This window comes from Siniperca chuatsi, linkage group LG4 (assembly GCF_020085105.1).
Source record: "Siniperca chuatsi isolate FFG_IHB_CAS linkage group LG4, ASM2008510v1, whole genome shotgun sequence".
NCBI lineage: Eukaryota > Metazoa > Chordata > Actinopteri > Centrarchiformes > Sinipercidae > Siniperca > Siniperca chuatsi.
In genome coordinates, this window is record NC_058045.1 from 24,370,798 (window position 1) to 24,388,024 (window position 17,227).

The 17,227-nt window shown below is 38.0% G+C and overlaps 1 protein-coding gene across 4 annotated transcripts in view; it reads left to right on the forward strand.

Annotated features, from left to right (window-relative positions):
• Positions 1–16,376, forward strand: part of kiaa1549la (KIAA1549-like a) — a 118,615-nt gene extending 102,239 nt beyond the window's left edge. For 3 of the 4 annotated variants that reach the window (XM_044191819.1, XM_044191822.1, XM_044191821.1), the window contains 9 exons: positions 794–1,014; positions 2,722–2,854; positions 5,411–5,652; positions 5,913–6,081; positions 7,372–7,469; positions 10,141–10,286; positions 10,376–10,557; positions 10,648–10,720; positions 12,852–16,376. In XM_044191819.1, coding sequence (XP_044047754.1) covers positions 794–1,014; positions 2,722–2,854; positions 5,411–5,652; positions 5,913–6,081; positions 7,372–7,469; positions 10,141–10,286; positions 10,376–10,557; positions 10,648–10,677 — 1,221 coding nt within the window. In that variant the 3' untranslated portion in view covers positions 10,678–10,720; positions 12,852–16,376. The remainder of the gene's footprint in view (positions 1–793; positions 1,015–2,721; positions 2,855–5,410; positions 5,653–5,912; positions 6,082–7,371; positions 7,470–10,140; positions 10,287–10,375; positions 10,558–10,647; positions 10,721–12,851) is intronic. The other variant, XM_044191820.1, reaches the window with a different exon arrangement.
• The last annotated feature ends 851 nt before the right edge of the window (positions 16,377–17,227 follow it).

Here is a 17,227-nt window from a genome sequence, read left to right on the forward strand (position 1 = left end):
CAAGGCTTAATTGCACTCAGCTGTAAGGTGAGTCTGCAGTGTTGACAGTACAGGGCAGAGCAAAAACTAGAACATCATGATCATGAGTCAGACAGATACAATACAGCAGCATTTGGTAGCTGTGTACGTTAGTGTGGCAGATATTCATATTGTTTGGTTAATGTTTATGTTTGGAACTGTTGCTTTATGTTACATTCTTTAGTTTCCGGTCGCCTGTTATCCTGCCCTTCCTGTACTGTAGTATTATCATAGCATCTCCTATGGGACACATTGCACTGATGCTGAATTAGCCGTTGTTGCTGCAAACACTATGCCTCCTCCCCTCCTCTAATCTCTCACCCCTCTTGTCATTTTCCTCCCACCCAGCCTGTCACCTCTCACTCTTATCCTCCCCTTCCTCCATATTCTGCCTCAACCTCTCTGCACCCCTCTGCAGCTAAGACAGCTATACGCAGGCTGATGATAAATTATCTCTCAATCTATTAACTTAACACCAGAAAATACCCTTAGGAGACTTTGTTGTTTTCCAGCTCAACTGCAAATGATTGATGTCCATTATCAGAAAATATCATGTTTAGGGCGTGACACATTGTCTGATTATCGAGCTATAGGGAATGTTGTTAGAACACATTGATCTGTCTTAGCACTAGAAAGAAAGGACAAAAAAACTTTTTAAAAAATTAAACAGTTCATCATAAAAAAATTAAAACAACACTAAATTGGTTGGCTCTAAGCGGATGGAGCCAGGAAAATATGATTACTTGAATTCAATACTTGAATGGATTGTTTGCAGGCAAACCATGGTGGGTTGAAGCAGAAGTCGGACATCGAGCACTACAGGAACAAACTACGCCAGAAGGCTCGGAGGAAGGGCTACGGAGAGTTCTCTCTGTCCGAGACTGGCAGCCATGGTTACAGTCACCGTGACACCAGGCACAGTCGGCACGACAACGGGGTCAAGGAGCCAATGACCGCTGAGGAGAAGAGGGCCTCCTTCGCTGGTTGTCATAAGAGGTATGGAGTAGATTTTGTGGGGGTTCCAGAGATACCAGAAAACTTAAGAATTATTTAATCTGAGTATAATTAAATGCACGTCATCATTAGAAATATAAGAATGTCCCTTTTAATCAAAGGCTTCACTGGCCTTAACTGCACTGCAGGTGGTTAAACAAATCAAAAGAATCAACCAAAAAAAATATATTGTAATTATAAATGTTGGCTGCCATGGGACAAAATCTCACCAAATGTTATGACAGTTGTGTAAAAATGTTTTGATAATCCCATAATTAGAGGATTAGACTTCACAATCAAAAACTGAGTCCTATTTCATTATTGAAGCAATTTAAATAATTCTATTTTTGTTCTATATTTTGTTCCATTTCATTTAATCAATATTTTAAGCAGTAAACTATTGCTAAGTGCTTTACAACTTACTGGAGTTGTTAGGCACAATTAATCTTACTTTTATGAAATATTTTTATGAAAATGTGATTTTTTTTGTTAGTTTATTCCGTAATAATTAATGCTAAATAAATGGTATTTTTCCACCAAGAATTGTAGATCTGCTGTAGATGTGTAGCTGTAGAGCATAGTTGCTAAGCAACACATAAGGAGTGAGTGAGTAGTGAGGAGTGATTTTTGTACAGCACATTAATATTTTACAGTTAATACAGATAAGTGTCTGTTTTGCTTCTCTTTGTCACTAACTGATTTAACACATTCAACCTTTACACAGTTCATGAAGCACTTATTTGCCATCTGAAACTTAAACTTCATTAACACAAAATCCATGGATGTCGCAGTACGTGGTAGTTTGATTGACAAGTGACGTCTGGGATTCAAAGTGCTGAAACATCATAGCATTAAGCAGCACCAGGGTTTTTAAAAACAAATCTGAATTTGCCTAAATTATTTGTATTTTTATTTTTTTTCAATAAACTTTGTTGCAAATATAACAAAGGATACAGCAGGTAACCAACAATAAAGTGGGGACCATAAAATAAAAAATAAAATAAGGTGTTTTTACAGTTTTTTTGGTTCTACATTCAGTTATACTGTAGATGAAATGTATTGTTTGACATGGATAATCAGCTCAGAGAAGTTTGGCTTCTTTCTTGTAAAATGTGTTTATGAGCATAAAATTTGGTTAAAATAACAATTGATTATTCAGGTAATACCGAGAGCAAGAATTAACACACACATTAACGTTAAATATGCATGACCATGACTAACATACCTAACATATCCAAACAATCCAAACAAAACTTGTTTCCAAAGTAAAGTAAATTGAGGGTAAATAAGTAGTGACAGTTTACTCCAAATGCACAGATACAAATGTGTAAAATTCAAATGGTGATCTAATTTTTGGACCGCCACCTCTAAAATTCATATAGTGTGGATTTAACTGTTAACATTATCTAAAACACTATCATCAAAACCATGGATTCTCACTTTAATTATAAAATGGATTTCATTATTGTGTCAACTGGTCTTCTGTTCATCTACTCCCAATGTAACCCTATCTACCTCAAAAACATTTTTTAAAATTTTTTTTTTAAAGATTTTTCAAATTTTATGTTCATGTGAAACTAGCACCTCACTCCCGAAAACCCCCAAATTCCAAAAAAGGATACAAGCTGAGTGTCACCAGACGTAGCTTCAGTATGGCCCTGAGCTGTAGTTACAGTGTTAAGAGTGTTTTTTCTTACACCTGTCCATCAGGTACTCCCACCCACGGGAGCCCACCTACTGGAGCCGGCAGTCTCTGAGTAGCCCGAGCCCAGTAGAGACGGAGATGGACTTGCTGGTGCTGAGAGAAAGATCCAGGAGGGGCATCCGAAACAACGGCTACGACGTGAGTAACTTGACAAGCCATGGACTTTCTGATGAACGCAGAGTCATTGTTCTTTGTTGTATTTTAAAACACTGAGCAAGAAGAACATGTCAGATGCAGGAAAAGGAAGGTGAATAAGATGAATTTTAAAAATTTCAGTAACCCTGAAGTTTTAACCAGGACCAGGGGAAGTGTAAGTACTACCCAGCGACAATACCATGCAAAGCTTTGAAGAATTGTGAAGTTGGATCCTGTAACAAACTGTAATATAGCAGCTCAGGTCTGACCTCTGACCAGGTGAGTCATACAGAGTGATGATGAAACCGTGGATGGATCCTTCTTCTTCCAAATAGGTCACATGTTGGTTGTGACAAAGTTAAGCTCTGCCACTTTGTCAAACTAATAAAATAATCTTCTGAGAGCATTTATAACTTTAATCCTTTCTTTCCCTCCTTTACTCTCACTCTGATGCTCTGAGCTCATACCTAGAAGATTAACAAATCACCTTTGGATGAACTTTATAAACCTGCACCAAACAGAAAGATAATGACAGGAAGTACGACAGAAAGTAAGGAAATGACAAAAAGATTAGAGCAAAAGTGATTCCTTCATTTTAACGAGAGCAGAAGATGGAGAAAGGAAGAAAGACGGAGAGAGAGAAGGAGATGAAATGGGGACAGATAGAGTGAATGCGAGTGAAATCTCTTTATGCTGCTTCTTTGCTGCACCACAGTAACAGCAACTACCGTGCTACCTAGCTGAATGTCAATGACTCTGAATATGATTATAGCCTATTCATGGATTCAGATGGGAGGCTTGATGGCGGTTAATAGCCTTGGTTGCACCAAACTTGAAACGGCACAAGGAGAACAGAGTGTGTTTGTGCAGGAGCATGTATGTTTATGTGTATTCATACAGTAGGTATAGATCTTATCAGTTTGGTTTTCATGCTTTAGAATTGTTGCTGTATGCAACCTACTACAGTATACTGTGTATTTATGTTGGTTTGGGGCTATAGCTGTTTTGCCTGCTTCATGTTTGTGTGTGTGTGCTGTTTTGTATTTTGTATGTGTGGCTATGCAGTGTGTTAGGGCTGGGTAATAATTTTGGATAAAATTATCATTTCTGATTCTGATTATCAACTGATTATGATTCTGATTATCAACTTTTATTTGAATCCTGTTGTGATGGTATGATCAGATTTTGCTATCTTATTACACTGTTCTGTTGTCCAAATGAATTAATCCATGCAAACTTTAATTTAAAACTGACCAAACTAGTTACTGAAGTTTTGTTAAACATGTCTGATGGAAGTCAATTTAATTAATATTGATTGCAGTGAACATTTGTTTTCTTACTTTATATTTGATTTTGCATAAATATGCCATATGTAATATTTATCAATTTTAGAAAATATTTAAATTAATATTGTGGTATTCATTTCAGCTGTATTACCCAGCCCAGTGTGTATGATATCTTACATGTTCATTATAGAACAGTGATTTTCCAAGTTTTCACTCCAGGGGGTGTGTGGAAGCGAGCAGAGAAGTCAAAATAGATACATTCAAATTCTTCCTCCAGCTTCTGCCACTCAAAGTGGTAAAAAAAAAAGAAAGAAAGAAAGCATCAAGCCTACACATTGACCACTATGTCTTGTATGAAAAACATTTGTAACAATATCCACTTCTATATAATTGATACTGTTGAATTAAATCCAGTTTAAACATTTTGAACATTACAGGTGGTGTTGATGTAGACAAAAAACGTTGGGAACAAACAGTTCAGAGACTTGAATCAACTGAATAAATCCAAAAGAATATATGAAAATACACTCAGTTGCCAGTCTAACTAATACAAAAGTTCTGCAATAAACCCTACCTTCATGAAGGTTATAATGTCCAGTTTCTGTTGAAACTGTTATAGAGAGGTGTTGATTCAACTATATGGCCATTTTGGAGGATGTAGTTTGTGGTGCTGTTGGACTGTTATTTTGTCCACCCCATTTATATCAGTGAGGCTAGGCTAAATAACTGAAACACCTCTCTGTATAATGCAATACAATTCAACAGCACCACAAACTACATCCTTCAAAATTATCATACAGTTGAATTAACACCTAATAAACTGGGAACTAAGTGTATATTAATGTCATTGTAACTGATGTACATAGAGGGCACACGTCTGATTCTGATCATCAGGATCAGAGAAAAAATGTCTAGACTCCCTTACTTAAAACTTACTGGGAAACTATGGGCCTGTGGTGCATTTTCTATGGTCTGCTGCTCACCATCTTGACTCACTAACGTTTGTGAGTTCTGCCTTTTTTTTTCAGCTTCTCCGTGAACTGATAAGACCATCGACATCCAAAATCCTGGATATGATTTATGTTTATCTATTTATGTGTGTTCCTCAGAGCATTTGTTTCTTAGGAAACCAGAAGTTCATACAGTAGATGGTCAGAGATGGTTACTTGATATGTCAGGAACACTTGTGAATTTGGTGTTGATGTCCTCATCAATTAATGGACAAGTTGATGAATGCACCCCTGTCCTGCTGACTTGACTGTGTGCTCTCTAGGGCGAACCAGAACCTTTTGAGGAGACCAACGTGGACCGTCTGATGAGCTCTCTGGGTTACGGAGGTGGATCTACTGGCACCGGGAACGGCAGCTTGGGGGTGAAAGCTCACCGCGGCTCCGACTCCTCCACACTCAGCTCTCAGCCATCCATTGACGAGGTCCGCACGCAGATGCATATGTTGCTAGGCAACGCCTTTAGCCTGGCACCTCCGGACCACGACCCACCTTCTCCTCCAACCAAGTAAATATATAGTTTTTGACCGACTATTTATTTCTTAGTAGTGTGTAGGAAAGAAAAGAGACAGGTGCCCTGATACACAATATGAAATCCCAGTGTTTAAGAGCGTACATTCCACTCCAAGCTGTTTTTCACAAAGTAGAGTAGATTTTTCTGAACATGTCTGCTTGGTTATATACAGTACACACAGAAAAACAGGAAAACTAAAGAGAGTAGGTGTGTATCTCTCAACTCTTTTTTTTTTTTCTCCTCTCGCTTATCAGCAGCCACCACCATCACCACCACCATGGTCACAGAGCCTACAACCCGTCCCACACCAGCCACTACAGTGATGGGGTGACCAGCGCCCCGGGGACCATGAACCATCCCTGTGGAGGCAGGCAGAGGAGCACAGGCTACGAGGACATGCACCAGTGTAGCCTGCCCAAACCAGTAAGCACTAGCAAGAAGTTTAAGGGTTGATTCATCCAAATTACAAAAAAAAACAAACGTATTTTCTCATTTACTAATAGTGGTATGTAGCCATGTAGATAGTTTGGGTTTTAATGCAGGTTTCTGTCCCCCCCCCAATACAGTGGAGGTGAATGGAATTTCATTTGAGGTGCTCACAGCATTGAAAAACTCCTCTAAAACATTTGACAGCAACATCTTTAAGTATATGATAGACTTTGCTATCAACAAGCTGTTTTTAGTAGGTACAATTTCTTCAGTAGAAAGTAGTTCAGATAAAAACTATTCACAGCGATGTCTATAAAGTATAGTAAAGTATAGAATAGGATAACTCTCCATATGATAGGATGGGTAATAAAGAGATATTAAAAGCAGAAAAAGGCACAGTATACATCACATGTGACAAGTATGAATTTTATCTGATAGACTAGATGAGAATAGAAGTGAAAATTTAAGATGTTGGGTAAGAGTTGGATAATGACTCTCTGTGGGTTCACCTCTCACCGACACATTATACATGTAAGCCGTTGTTTATATAAAAAAAATATAGCAGCTTTAAAGTGCCAAAATAAAAGTATTAAATTTTATTTAAAATTATTAATTAATTAATTAGCAGGTCCATGTCAGATTTATTTTTAACTGCTACTGTTGGTTACTTTACGCCTCTGAAAATCAGCATTCTAGCTTTTATTTTATGCTGCAAGGTCACTCAATAACCAAAGCATAATGCTATGCTAATAAAAACCATGCAAGGCAAGATGAAAGTTTCCTAATAGTGCTGTAAAAAAGAACATGTCATGGTCATGCATATTTATTATTATTATTTATATAACTTTTTGCACACATTGAATTGTTATCAGTGGATAGGGTCATGCAAGGAACAAATAATAAAACCAACGTCCTTCAATTTTTATAGCACTCATTAGATCCTTTAAAATGTTTGCACACAGACTTGCACAGAGAGGTTGGACATTCATAAAAACTGCCGTTAGTGCTGTCAGTGTGTGCATTGCCAACAGCTGATCAGGAAGGGAGAAGATTTACATAGATTAAAGAGCTTGAGGACTGAACACCCACCAACAAATAAAATTGCCTCGCGCAGCTCTGATCAGACATCCATCTGATTTTCTAGCCCTCTTTATTTGTCAAGATTAGTTTATTGTCCCTTCCACTTGTATTCTGACTTGTGTTGTATTGTATATTTTGTACTCATACTGTAGAGTCCAGATGCTAGTTAAACTTATTCCTTAATTAAATTTGTGGCCTCTGCAGGGTTTCCGGTTCACCCAGCTTCCTGATATGGGCATCGGGTCTCCCCCGCCACTGATCCCCTCAAGGCCAGGACCACCACCTGGGACCTCGCTACGACGGTACCACACACACTCACACAAATATAGACAACTACAAGCACTTGAATGAGAAGATATATTTAAAAAAAAATAATAGAAAAAAATCTAAATACATAAAAATAATAAAAATCAGGAACATTCTGTACCCTCTGTAAAAGACAAGATATAGACTGAAGTAAATGCTCTAACTCAGGTAGCGAAACCTCGACTGTGTTTAGCATGTGGCCCATAATTACATACAGAGATCATACTTAAAGCAAATGTTCACATATTGCATCTAAAAGCATTCCTGGATGACTTCTCAAATTCTTAAAATGCAGCGCTGGGGCTAATCACTGTATCAGATAAATATATGAATTCTTATTGGAGAACACATAGAACACAAAAAAGCTACTGAATATTAATCAGCATCATTTGAACTAACTGCCCTCACATCCACCCTCTCTCTGTGCCTCTCCCTTCTCTCTCCCATATGTTAGTCTGCATCATTTGAACTGAGCAGCTTCTTCATTAAAATGCTGTGTGCACCTTGTTGCTGGGCACTTGAGCTCTGCAGAGAGTGATTGACTATTCAGTTGTTGTAATGTGTGTGGAGGGGCATGTTTGCCATCTAGTGGACAAACTGAGAAAATAACACTTAATCAGAATCAGAAATTCTTTATTGATCCCAGAGGGGAAACTCTTTTGTTACAGCTGCTCACTATCACGTCAGTGCACACAGGAATAGAAGTACTAGCAAAAAATATAATACACTATAATACAGGTAAGATAAATTAAGTACCAAGTGGGTATAAGTATAAAATTAAAATAAGTGTGAAGTACAAAGTGGGTTTACCGGTTGATGATAATAATACGGTATAAGGTAATAGTGCATGAACTGTCAAGTTAAGTGTAGCTTATTAAGATTATAATGAGACGGAGGATATTGCAGTAAAAGTAAACATGTTCCAGCAGTGATGTACTGCAGACTGCTCTGACTGTTTGTATTTTGTATGAAAGGCAGCTCAGTTGGTTTTACAGTCCTCTAATTACTGCTAATTTAATTTTGACTCAGAACTATGGGTGTGTGACAATTATTCTTACTCTAAAATCAGAAACAGAAACGTGTTAGTAGTTTAATCAGTCAGCTCGTCATACATCAGTTCCTCTGTGCCCTCAGGGAGGAAGAGTGCAGCATTTTAATTCCTCTTTAGTATGTACTGTGAGGCATTAGTGTGCACTGCATTATGGTCTTGAGCCCTGGCAATGACTTCATCTGTCCTCTGGTCTCCTACTGTAGTGTAACATGTACAGTAGTTAGTGTTTCTACAGTGCAGAGGAGGGTGCTGCAATGTAGAAGAGGTGGAAAAGTAATGACAAAAACCTGTCACAGAAAACAATTCTGGTGGGGAAATACTTAATCCTTTATTTTTGTTGGCCTAAAAGTGGGGAAATGGAAGTATATGGAGTATAAATGCAGTGGAATCAGCATATAAAAGTACTACTGTGATTTTTCTGCTAATTGAAGAATGTTAACTTAAGGTTGCTAAAAGTCCCTAAATTCCCAGAAATGTTAGTTGGTTGTGGCTCTACTCTCAAACAATAAAGGATGGACAAGTGCTAAATGTCTAACGTCAACACATTATGTGTGTGTTTTGCCTTGACGTTTGATTATATTCATACCCTTAATACGATAAAACATTTCATACAAATTAAACTATTTATTACCATATGAAAAACAAAAACAAATTTACATCTTTGTCTCTTCTTTCTCTTCCTGTGGAAAAACATGTCATGTAATACTGTAATATTTTATTTTTTTAATAAGCATTTGTATGCTATGCAGAATCTGTTACAGACCTTGGTTAAAATGTTTTGAATATAATTAGTTCATAGTTCATTAGTGTGTCTATAGGCATATGCAATTAAAAAACAAACATGCTTGTTTAGTGCATGGACTCTGATTAAAATCTGGTCATCAGTCTGCTGATGGTGTGCTTGTTTTGAATGTAAACCGATTTTGACTAAGTTTGACTCTTTAACTATTAACATCTTATACACTTCAACTATCTCTGACTCCTCAACTTTCATTTACATTTCAAATGACAGTTCAGCTGCTTTCAATGCTTACTCACCAACTGACATTTCAAGCCAATTTTATTTATATAGCCCAATATCACAAATCACAATTGTCCTTAAGGGGCTTTACAATCTGTACAGCATACAACACCCTCTGTCCTTAGAATAGATTCACAACAGAAAATCATAGTATATATAGTTATGATGACAAAATGTAGATTTCAACTGCTTTAATGGCTTAGACATCGACTGTCATTTCAGCTACGATCATTTACTCTTCAGCTGTAAGTGCTTTCAGCTTTTATTCTTCAACTGCTTTCATGGCTAATACATAGACTAACATTTCAGCTGCTTTCATCGCTTTCTCTTCAGCTAACAGGTCACCTGCTTTCAGTGCTTACATACAAACAACTCAACTGCCTTCAGGGCTTAAACTTGAAACAAAAATTTCAAATGCTTTCAGCGATTACACTTCAACTGACTGTTCAAACCCTTTCAGTGCTTCAACCTAAAATGCAACACCCATACATGCAAACTGTTCACATTTAGACGATTAGACGATTTAGACGAAAAATTGTTTGAGTGTAACAGAGTGTAACAACATTTGTTAACATCTGTCCCTCCGCACTGACAGTTCCACACCTGATGTTAGTCTGAAGCCTCGTGTGTCGGAGGCCTCGGATCTGCAGGCCCAGCAGCACAACGGTGCCCCGTACCTGCCGCTGTCCAGGACCCCCTTCCCTGCTGTCACTGTCGACCAGTCCATCACCACCTACTCAGGTATGACAGAGTTGGGGGTGTTGAAGTGCAGACAGTAGCTCTGATAAGTGAATTCATTCATTGGCTAAATCCATCTTTACATCTCACAGGAAACCCAATAACAGCAGTCTACGCTATATCAGCCAACCGCCCGGGTTACTCAGACTACTTTGTCATGTCACCGCCGTCCTCGTACCGTAGCCCGTCCTGGATGTCCTACCCGCCCGAGCCAGAAGACCTGCCACGGCAGTGGAACGACACACCAGTGAGACACATACAGCCCCTGAATAATGTAGTTTAATACATGACAAGTTGCAAACACTTTCTGTAACCGTATGTATTTTTTGCAGTGTGTGAAGCAGTTGTTCTCTTCTCCCTGCAGAACTCACGTCATCTTGAAACCATCTGCTGAAGTCGTCTGCCTGTGACACTGAGTGGAAACAGCCAATATCTTGGTGGGTCATATCATCTCGGCACTGCTATGTTGTGTTGCCATGCTTGTTCAGTGAGTGGAGAGTTTAGCTTTGACAGATCTGACTTTACAAGTTGAAATTTTATTTATATTTATACCTCAAGACAGCAGATGCTGGGTACTTTTGGTGAAAAATCTGATAACAGGAGGATATTTCAAACATGTTAAATTTTAATGAAAAAATACCTGTCTTATCAGCCTATATCAGGATCCAATAAAGAGTGATCCATCGTCAATAACTGAAACAAATTACCCTATTTGCCTGAATATTTATTTTGGCTTAAGGCTAGGTGTTTGGGTGGGAAATCTTCCCCATATACAGAAAGTGACAAATGGAAACTTCACTTAAAGCACATTACATTGTAAAGAAGTCATCTGACTTTTTTTAGTGTCCTCTCACTGATTCTTTCTGGAAAGTTAACTGCAAACTCTGTCCCTGGGTTGGATGCAACAGGCTTTGTAGATTGTGTGGAATTTTATTTTTGTAATAAAAACAAAAAACACAAACACATATACAGTATATCATAGCATAGATGCAGAATTATATACTTATGAACATATTTATATAGGAATCCAACCTACATTACTGCTACTATAATCACGTTTTTATGAGTAGGTCCCTGTTTTATTTGTTCTCGTGCACACGCAACAAGGACGCACATGCACTGATCTACAGGTGGTGGTAACACCAAGAAAAGCAGTGACACACCAAGAAAAGCAGCAATACACCAACAAAGGCAGGGAAGAACACTGCTAGGAGGCAAATAAAGATGTAAACAATGTAGGTTTCAAATAAATAAAACAATACGCCTTGCAAACGAGGAAGGAAATGCACTCAACATGTTTGTTAGGCCTCAAGGATACACATAATGCATTTTGGTGAGTAACAATGAATAAACAAGAAAACTCAAAGGACACCTTTAACAATCCAAAACCATGTAATCTTGTAACATTTTACTTAAGATCACCCTGTAAACTGTTTTGTTGTGTAAGTGTTTGTTTGCCTGATCGATTTTTGTTTTCCTGGTCTAAAAGCCTTTGGCAAGTTATTCCATCCAGATAGCAAAAACATTATCTCTTCTGGAGTTTAGAATGCAGACCAGTCTTCAGGTGAAAGACAGGATCAAATGTCTGCAGTGGTGCTCAGAGGAAGGCAATGCTGTATCTGCACTGATGCATTTTGAATTTAGTTTAAAAAATATTTTAAACTGAATCTGTAAAGGCTAGAAAATTCTAAGCTTATGTGGTAATAAAAGTATTGAACTGTATTTACATACAGTGGGACCCCTTAAATTATATAATACAGAAATAAAGAGGAATAACTAACAAATACAAAATAGCACATCCCACAAAAACAAGTCTCTAAAAGGTGTTACTGATTCTGCTAACCTTTTCTTGTCAGCAGGACATCAAAAAGCCTACAGACCTAATTATGAGATTTGAAACATCAGTAAGCGGCAGTTGCATCACAAAGTGACATTTGCTCGTCTACACAAAAATAGGTGGTCCCGGAAGCCCTGTAGCTGCCAAGCTAACTGTTAATCCGCTAGCTGGCCTGGCTGGGCTAGCGCCAGTCACAATATCTCTTTATTTTATTTCTACTGTGCTGTTTACTCCCCCCTGGCATTTCGTTCACTATTGCACTCCATTTTGTGCATAAAATAGTTATTGAAGAGAAACAATAAAGCTCTCTGAGCTAACAAGCTTGCTAACGGTCAGTTAGCTTAGCTTGGTTGCTAACAGGACAATAAGTTCACACAGTTTATTCAAAAGACTTCTCCATTGCTCTTTGGTGGAGCAGTTTATACTCAATCAGAGGAGGTTAAATAAAAGCTAATAAGCTATGATAACTTCCTCTATTTTGGACTCTCTGGCTGTCTGTCCCCACAAAGGTCAGAATTGTCAAGATGGCTTGCTATTGGTCAATACCACAAAATTTGCTTTTCAAAGTTCACCAAAGTTGAATTTCATCGTTTTAAATCCTGGTGTGTCCAGGCCTTTATACTGACAGGATACACAAATAGTCACAAATAGTGGCTGCTGAGTGAAAATTCAACCTAAATCTGTACTGTAATGGCGGGTCAGTCATATGTGCTCACTGTGTTTTTCTCCAGGTGTCTCTCTGGATGGGCAGAGGACCTCTTTCACTTCGGCCCTCCTTCTGTCTGATTCATTCAGCACCAGTGGACCCCCCTCTGCTCCCACCTCACCCCCTCTCTCCACTGGCCTGGCCTCCGTCTATCCTCTCAGCCCGCTTCATCTGCAGCTCAAAGCGTTTCTCATCCTCCAGAACTCCTTCAGCCCATAAGCCCCTTCACCTGGTCAAAGCTCTGCTTCAATCTCCTTACCAGTTCAAATATTCAGCCATAATTCTCTCTCTTTCTGTATTCTCTCTGCTCCCTGAGCCCCTGGCCTCACAGGCCCTTACTGGCCCCTCTGGGCCCCTCATCACCATCTCTATGTAGACTGCCTCTTCTGTGGTGACCACCACTGTACAGTAAGAGGCCCCTCACACTGCTGAACTGAACTGAGCAGAGCTGCGTGAAGCTGTACTGTGCTTCCCTGCGTAATAACACACGTGTGCAGTGTGGATGAACAGGGTGAGTACAGTACATTATCACATGCAGTGTGACATGGGCGACCTTCCAACTAGTTCTCTGCCCCAGCAATCATTGTACAGTAACTGCCATCTGCTCAGCACACGATGGCACACACAGTGCTGCATTATCAGTACAGTAGTGCCCCAGCCATGGCCAATGGTCTACTCCTCCTCTGAACTGGACTGGACTGGATAATCCTGGACTTGCCCCTAAGGTCCACCATAAAGCCAGGAAAGCTGGACTGACTTAAAACTGTGCTTTTTTTGATGAATCCAAATTCCTATGTAAACCTTCTACAGCTGGTTAATATGTGTATTTTAAACTTAAGTGAGAAAAAAAAATCTAATGAAAAAGGAAAAAAAAATCTCTTGTCTTGAGCTGTCTCAATTTCAGTTTTTGGATATTTGTGTGCTTTTGTCTTTTACTTTTGTGCATTGATTATTATCAATGGATTACTGTACAAAAAAGATGTAGTGAGTGTTTCCCTTTCACTCACCTTATTTCAAGGCAAAAAAAAAAAATTACATTCTTCAAAACAGAGAAATCGGCGGCTTAGTTGTCTGTGGTTATGATGGCATTTCTGTACTTTTAAAAAGAATTACTTCGATTACTTTTTTCCTTCATCAGATTCAGTAATAAAAACAATAATTAGTCACTATGTTCTGTCGATCATCTGATTATGAAGTTTTTGTCTGCTAACCATTAGGCAGACCTGGGTCAAATGTAATAATTGAAATCCTACTCACATGCAGTTCTGTTTTGTAGCTTTGCAGCTGCTGCAGGGTTTGTTTGACTCTTCACAAAAGTTAAAGATAAAAACATTTACCATATGATGACTTGGATTTGAACTAATTTCAATTCTGGTTTGACTCAGGTCTGTTACAGTTATGTGAACACACCAGTATTCTTAGAAAAACAGTTGTTTTACTTGAAAGGTGTCTACTGTATTCTACTGTATAAGGGAATTTGACTTTTGGTTATTTTGGTCTTGATGAAGAGGGATAAATATTTGGTCACTGGACTTTGGTAGTACTGTTCAAGAGACTTGCCAGGCTCGGATGAGCCGTATATGTAACGATTAAATGTATTACTGTATATAGCAGATGATTTAATGAAGAGATTTATGCAAGTACTGTGGGAGGGATACTTCGCATGACATTGTTATGATGCCATTTTTAGTTTCACTGCGTTCATGATGAAGGCTGGTCAGACTGTTTCTGAAAGTCCTTGACTTTCTGAAGCATGCACACATTTCAGTTTCATCTCTATCATCTTTTTCATTGTATTACTAACACAAAACAGAAACATAATTTATTACAAAAGAAACAGATGGAGTATTTAGAGTGACATGCAGTAAAAAGACACTTGTTGAGCAGATCTTACCCTGCATTCACAGTATTCTCTATGTTTGAACAAAGCTAATATAGCCATAATAGTCAAAATAATGCAATTTTTTAGTGCAAAGAATGTCATGGTCTAAATTATATTTGCCCTCATTTTTTCTGAGGAGAACTGGGAATCTGTGAGGACACTGTATGTAAGGCTCCTCATCATTTAGATGGTACTAAAGGAGATTATAGCCATATATTAACTTCACCAAGTGGACATAAAACAGCTAAGATATACAGTGTTATGTTAGAAGTGGCAAATGATACCAAATGAGAGTATATTAGATAGGAAATAGGTCAAGGAATACAGAGATAGTATAGATAGAAATGTAAAGATAGGATAGTAAGTATAGTTTAACATGAAATTAGCACTTTTATAAAGAGGCCAAAAACCTTGTCAGAAAAGAGGCAGAATCAATGCATGAATGCGGTTGTAAAGCATGACATTTTCAGATTAAACAAATCTACAAAACATTTTAGAAATCCGGTCAACTAAGCCTGAAACTGTAAATGCATAATCAAAGTAAAAGTTTTAAATATCCTTTTTCAACTAAATTATGATACACTTTTTTTGGACCCCTAGACGGGGCTGTAGCTACCATTGACCACACTCAGGACATGTGCACAGGATTATTTTAGGGAATTGGAGGGTTTTAATAATAATAATGACTTTATTAAGGACACAAAATAGGTCCATAGGTTTTAATAACTTGATGAGTTTACATTATACAATAAGACACAAATTACACATAGTGAGATCTTAAAGCCAGATTCTGATATTGTTTTTAAATTTGACTGTTTTAGGCAAAAAACCTAAATATGCCAGCTTTGAAACCACATTTAGACAGTTATGTAGGGAGATACTCTTGACCTCAGTATTTCTAAAATCCTCACTATGGCCCTGCCTCTAGACTTATGACTACAAGTTTAAATTCTAAAGGAAATATCAACATGTGGAATATATCTACATACTTTTAAAATACAATATTTAATTTTCACAATCTGTCAAATAAAGCCTGTATGTAGAAAGTAGCACAGATAAGAAGTTTTCTTTTTCAGTGCAGACATTGTTTAAAATTCCTCCCCTTTGAAAATCTAGGCCTGCACATGATACATATTAGATGTGGATTTTTTGGGAAAAGAAAGCAAAGGTATGAGATGACAGTACTGGAGTATTATGAGCGCACACGGTGCTATCGGTGTTTTAAATCATTATCATCACTGGAGACCTGCAGCAAACCGTCATATTTTAAATCATACTTTGTGTATAAACCCATGTATGGTTAAAGAGAAAACACTTCCACTCATGTTTATCATCATTTGATTCCATGTTAAAGAGAGGGGTGGGTGGATTTTAGTTTTTAAGCAGGAGACTTGATGCTATGCTATAAGTTGATGTGCAATGTTTGTGCTTTACACGGGTAGCGGCGAGATGCTTTTATTGACGACGGACTCTGGGATGGACTGACAGTGTTTTTTTTCTGCCGTTTGAGCCATGTCATGATGCTGTGACGTCATGGTGGCACTGATGATGTCACACTATCGTCACTCAAGTATTAATGAGGTCACAGTGACGACAACAACGAATGCTGTTGGATGTAGTTATGAAGAAAACTTTTTGGTGAATTTAAACAATAAAGACAAATTACAATTCTTGGCTCTTGTGCTTTTTTCTTTTTGTTTGTGTTTCATTTTCTTTTTCTTTTTACAACAAATTTGTGCTACAACAGATATTGCCTTGTTGATATATGGTCCATATTGAACTGCTGTGCATGTACAGTATACAGTAGATCCTTGTCTTAAGACCACTAGAGGGAGGCAGACACACACAGTACAGGCCTTATCTTCAGCACTCCTTCAGACATACTGCTTCAGTCAGTGATCTCCACCTTCTGAAAATTCTTATAGCAAGTGATCAAAAGTACTTGTCTGTTCATATTTGTGCTGTTTGTGCTGGCAGCCACATGCAAATGAAGGAAAATACATTCAGTTTTAAGGTGAGGCAGTAGCATAATGAATAAAACATGTTTGGAGAATCATTTCTGTCCCTGAGATGAAAGCTGAACTGCTGTAACAGCCTTCTGTCAGTGACCTTGACTCTTCAAACGCAAGCAAACTGTTAGTCAACAGGAGGAAATGTGGCCACGGTGAGGACTGATTCTTGTAAATTGCAACAGACACCCCTGCTTTTTATGCCTCTGATCGTAGCCTAAAGGAATGATAATATGTCACTTTAGAGAATGACATTTTTTTCTTTACAGAAGAACTTTCGGAATAAAATTTAAGGGAATAAGTCAGGAGAAGATAAAAGTTGTTACACGTTTGTTCCTTGTTTCTGTATCAAAATGAAGGAAACAATTGCTCTCTGGGACTGGATTGCACCAGTTATTTGTAAATTCATCACTAGATTTTTGTTAAATTCTTTTTCAGTTCTCAGTAAATAGTTTCAAAGTTAGTGATTTACTAAATTGGGTTAAAACTAAAGGAATGTTTTAGTAATGT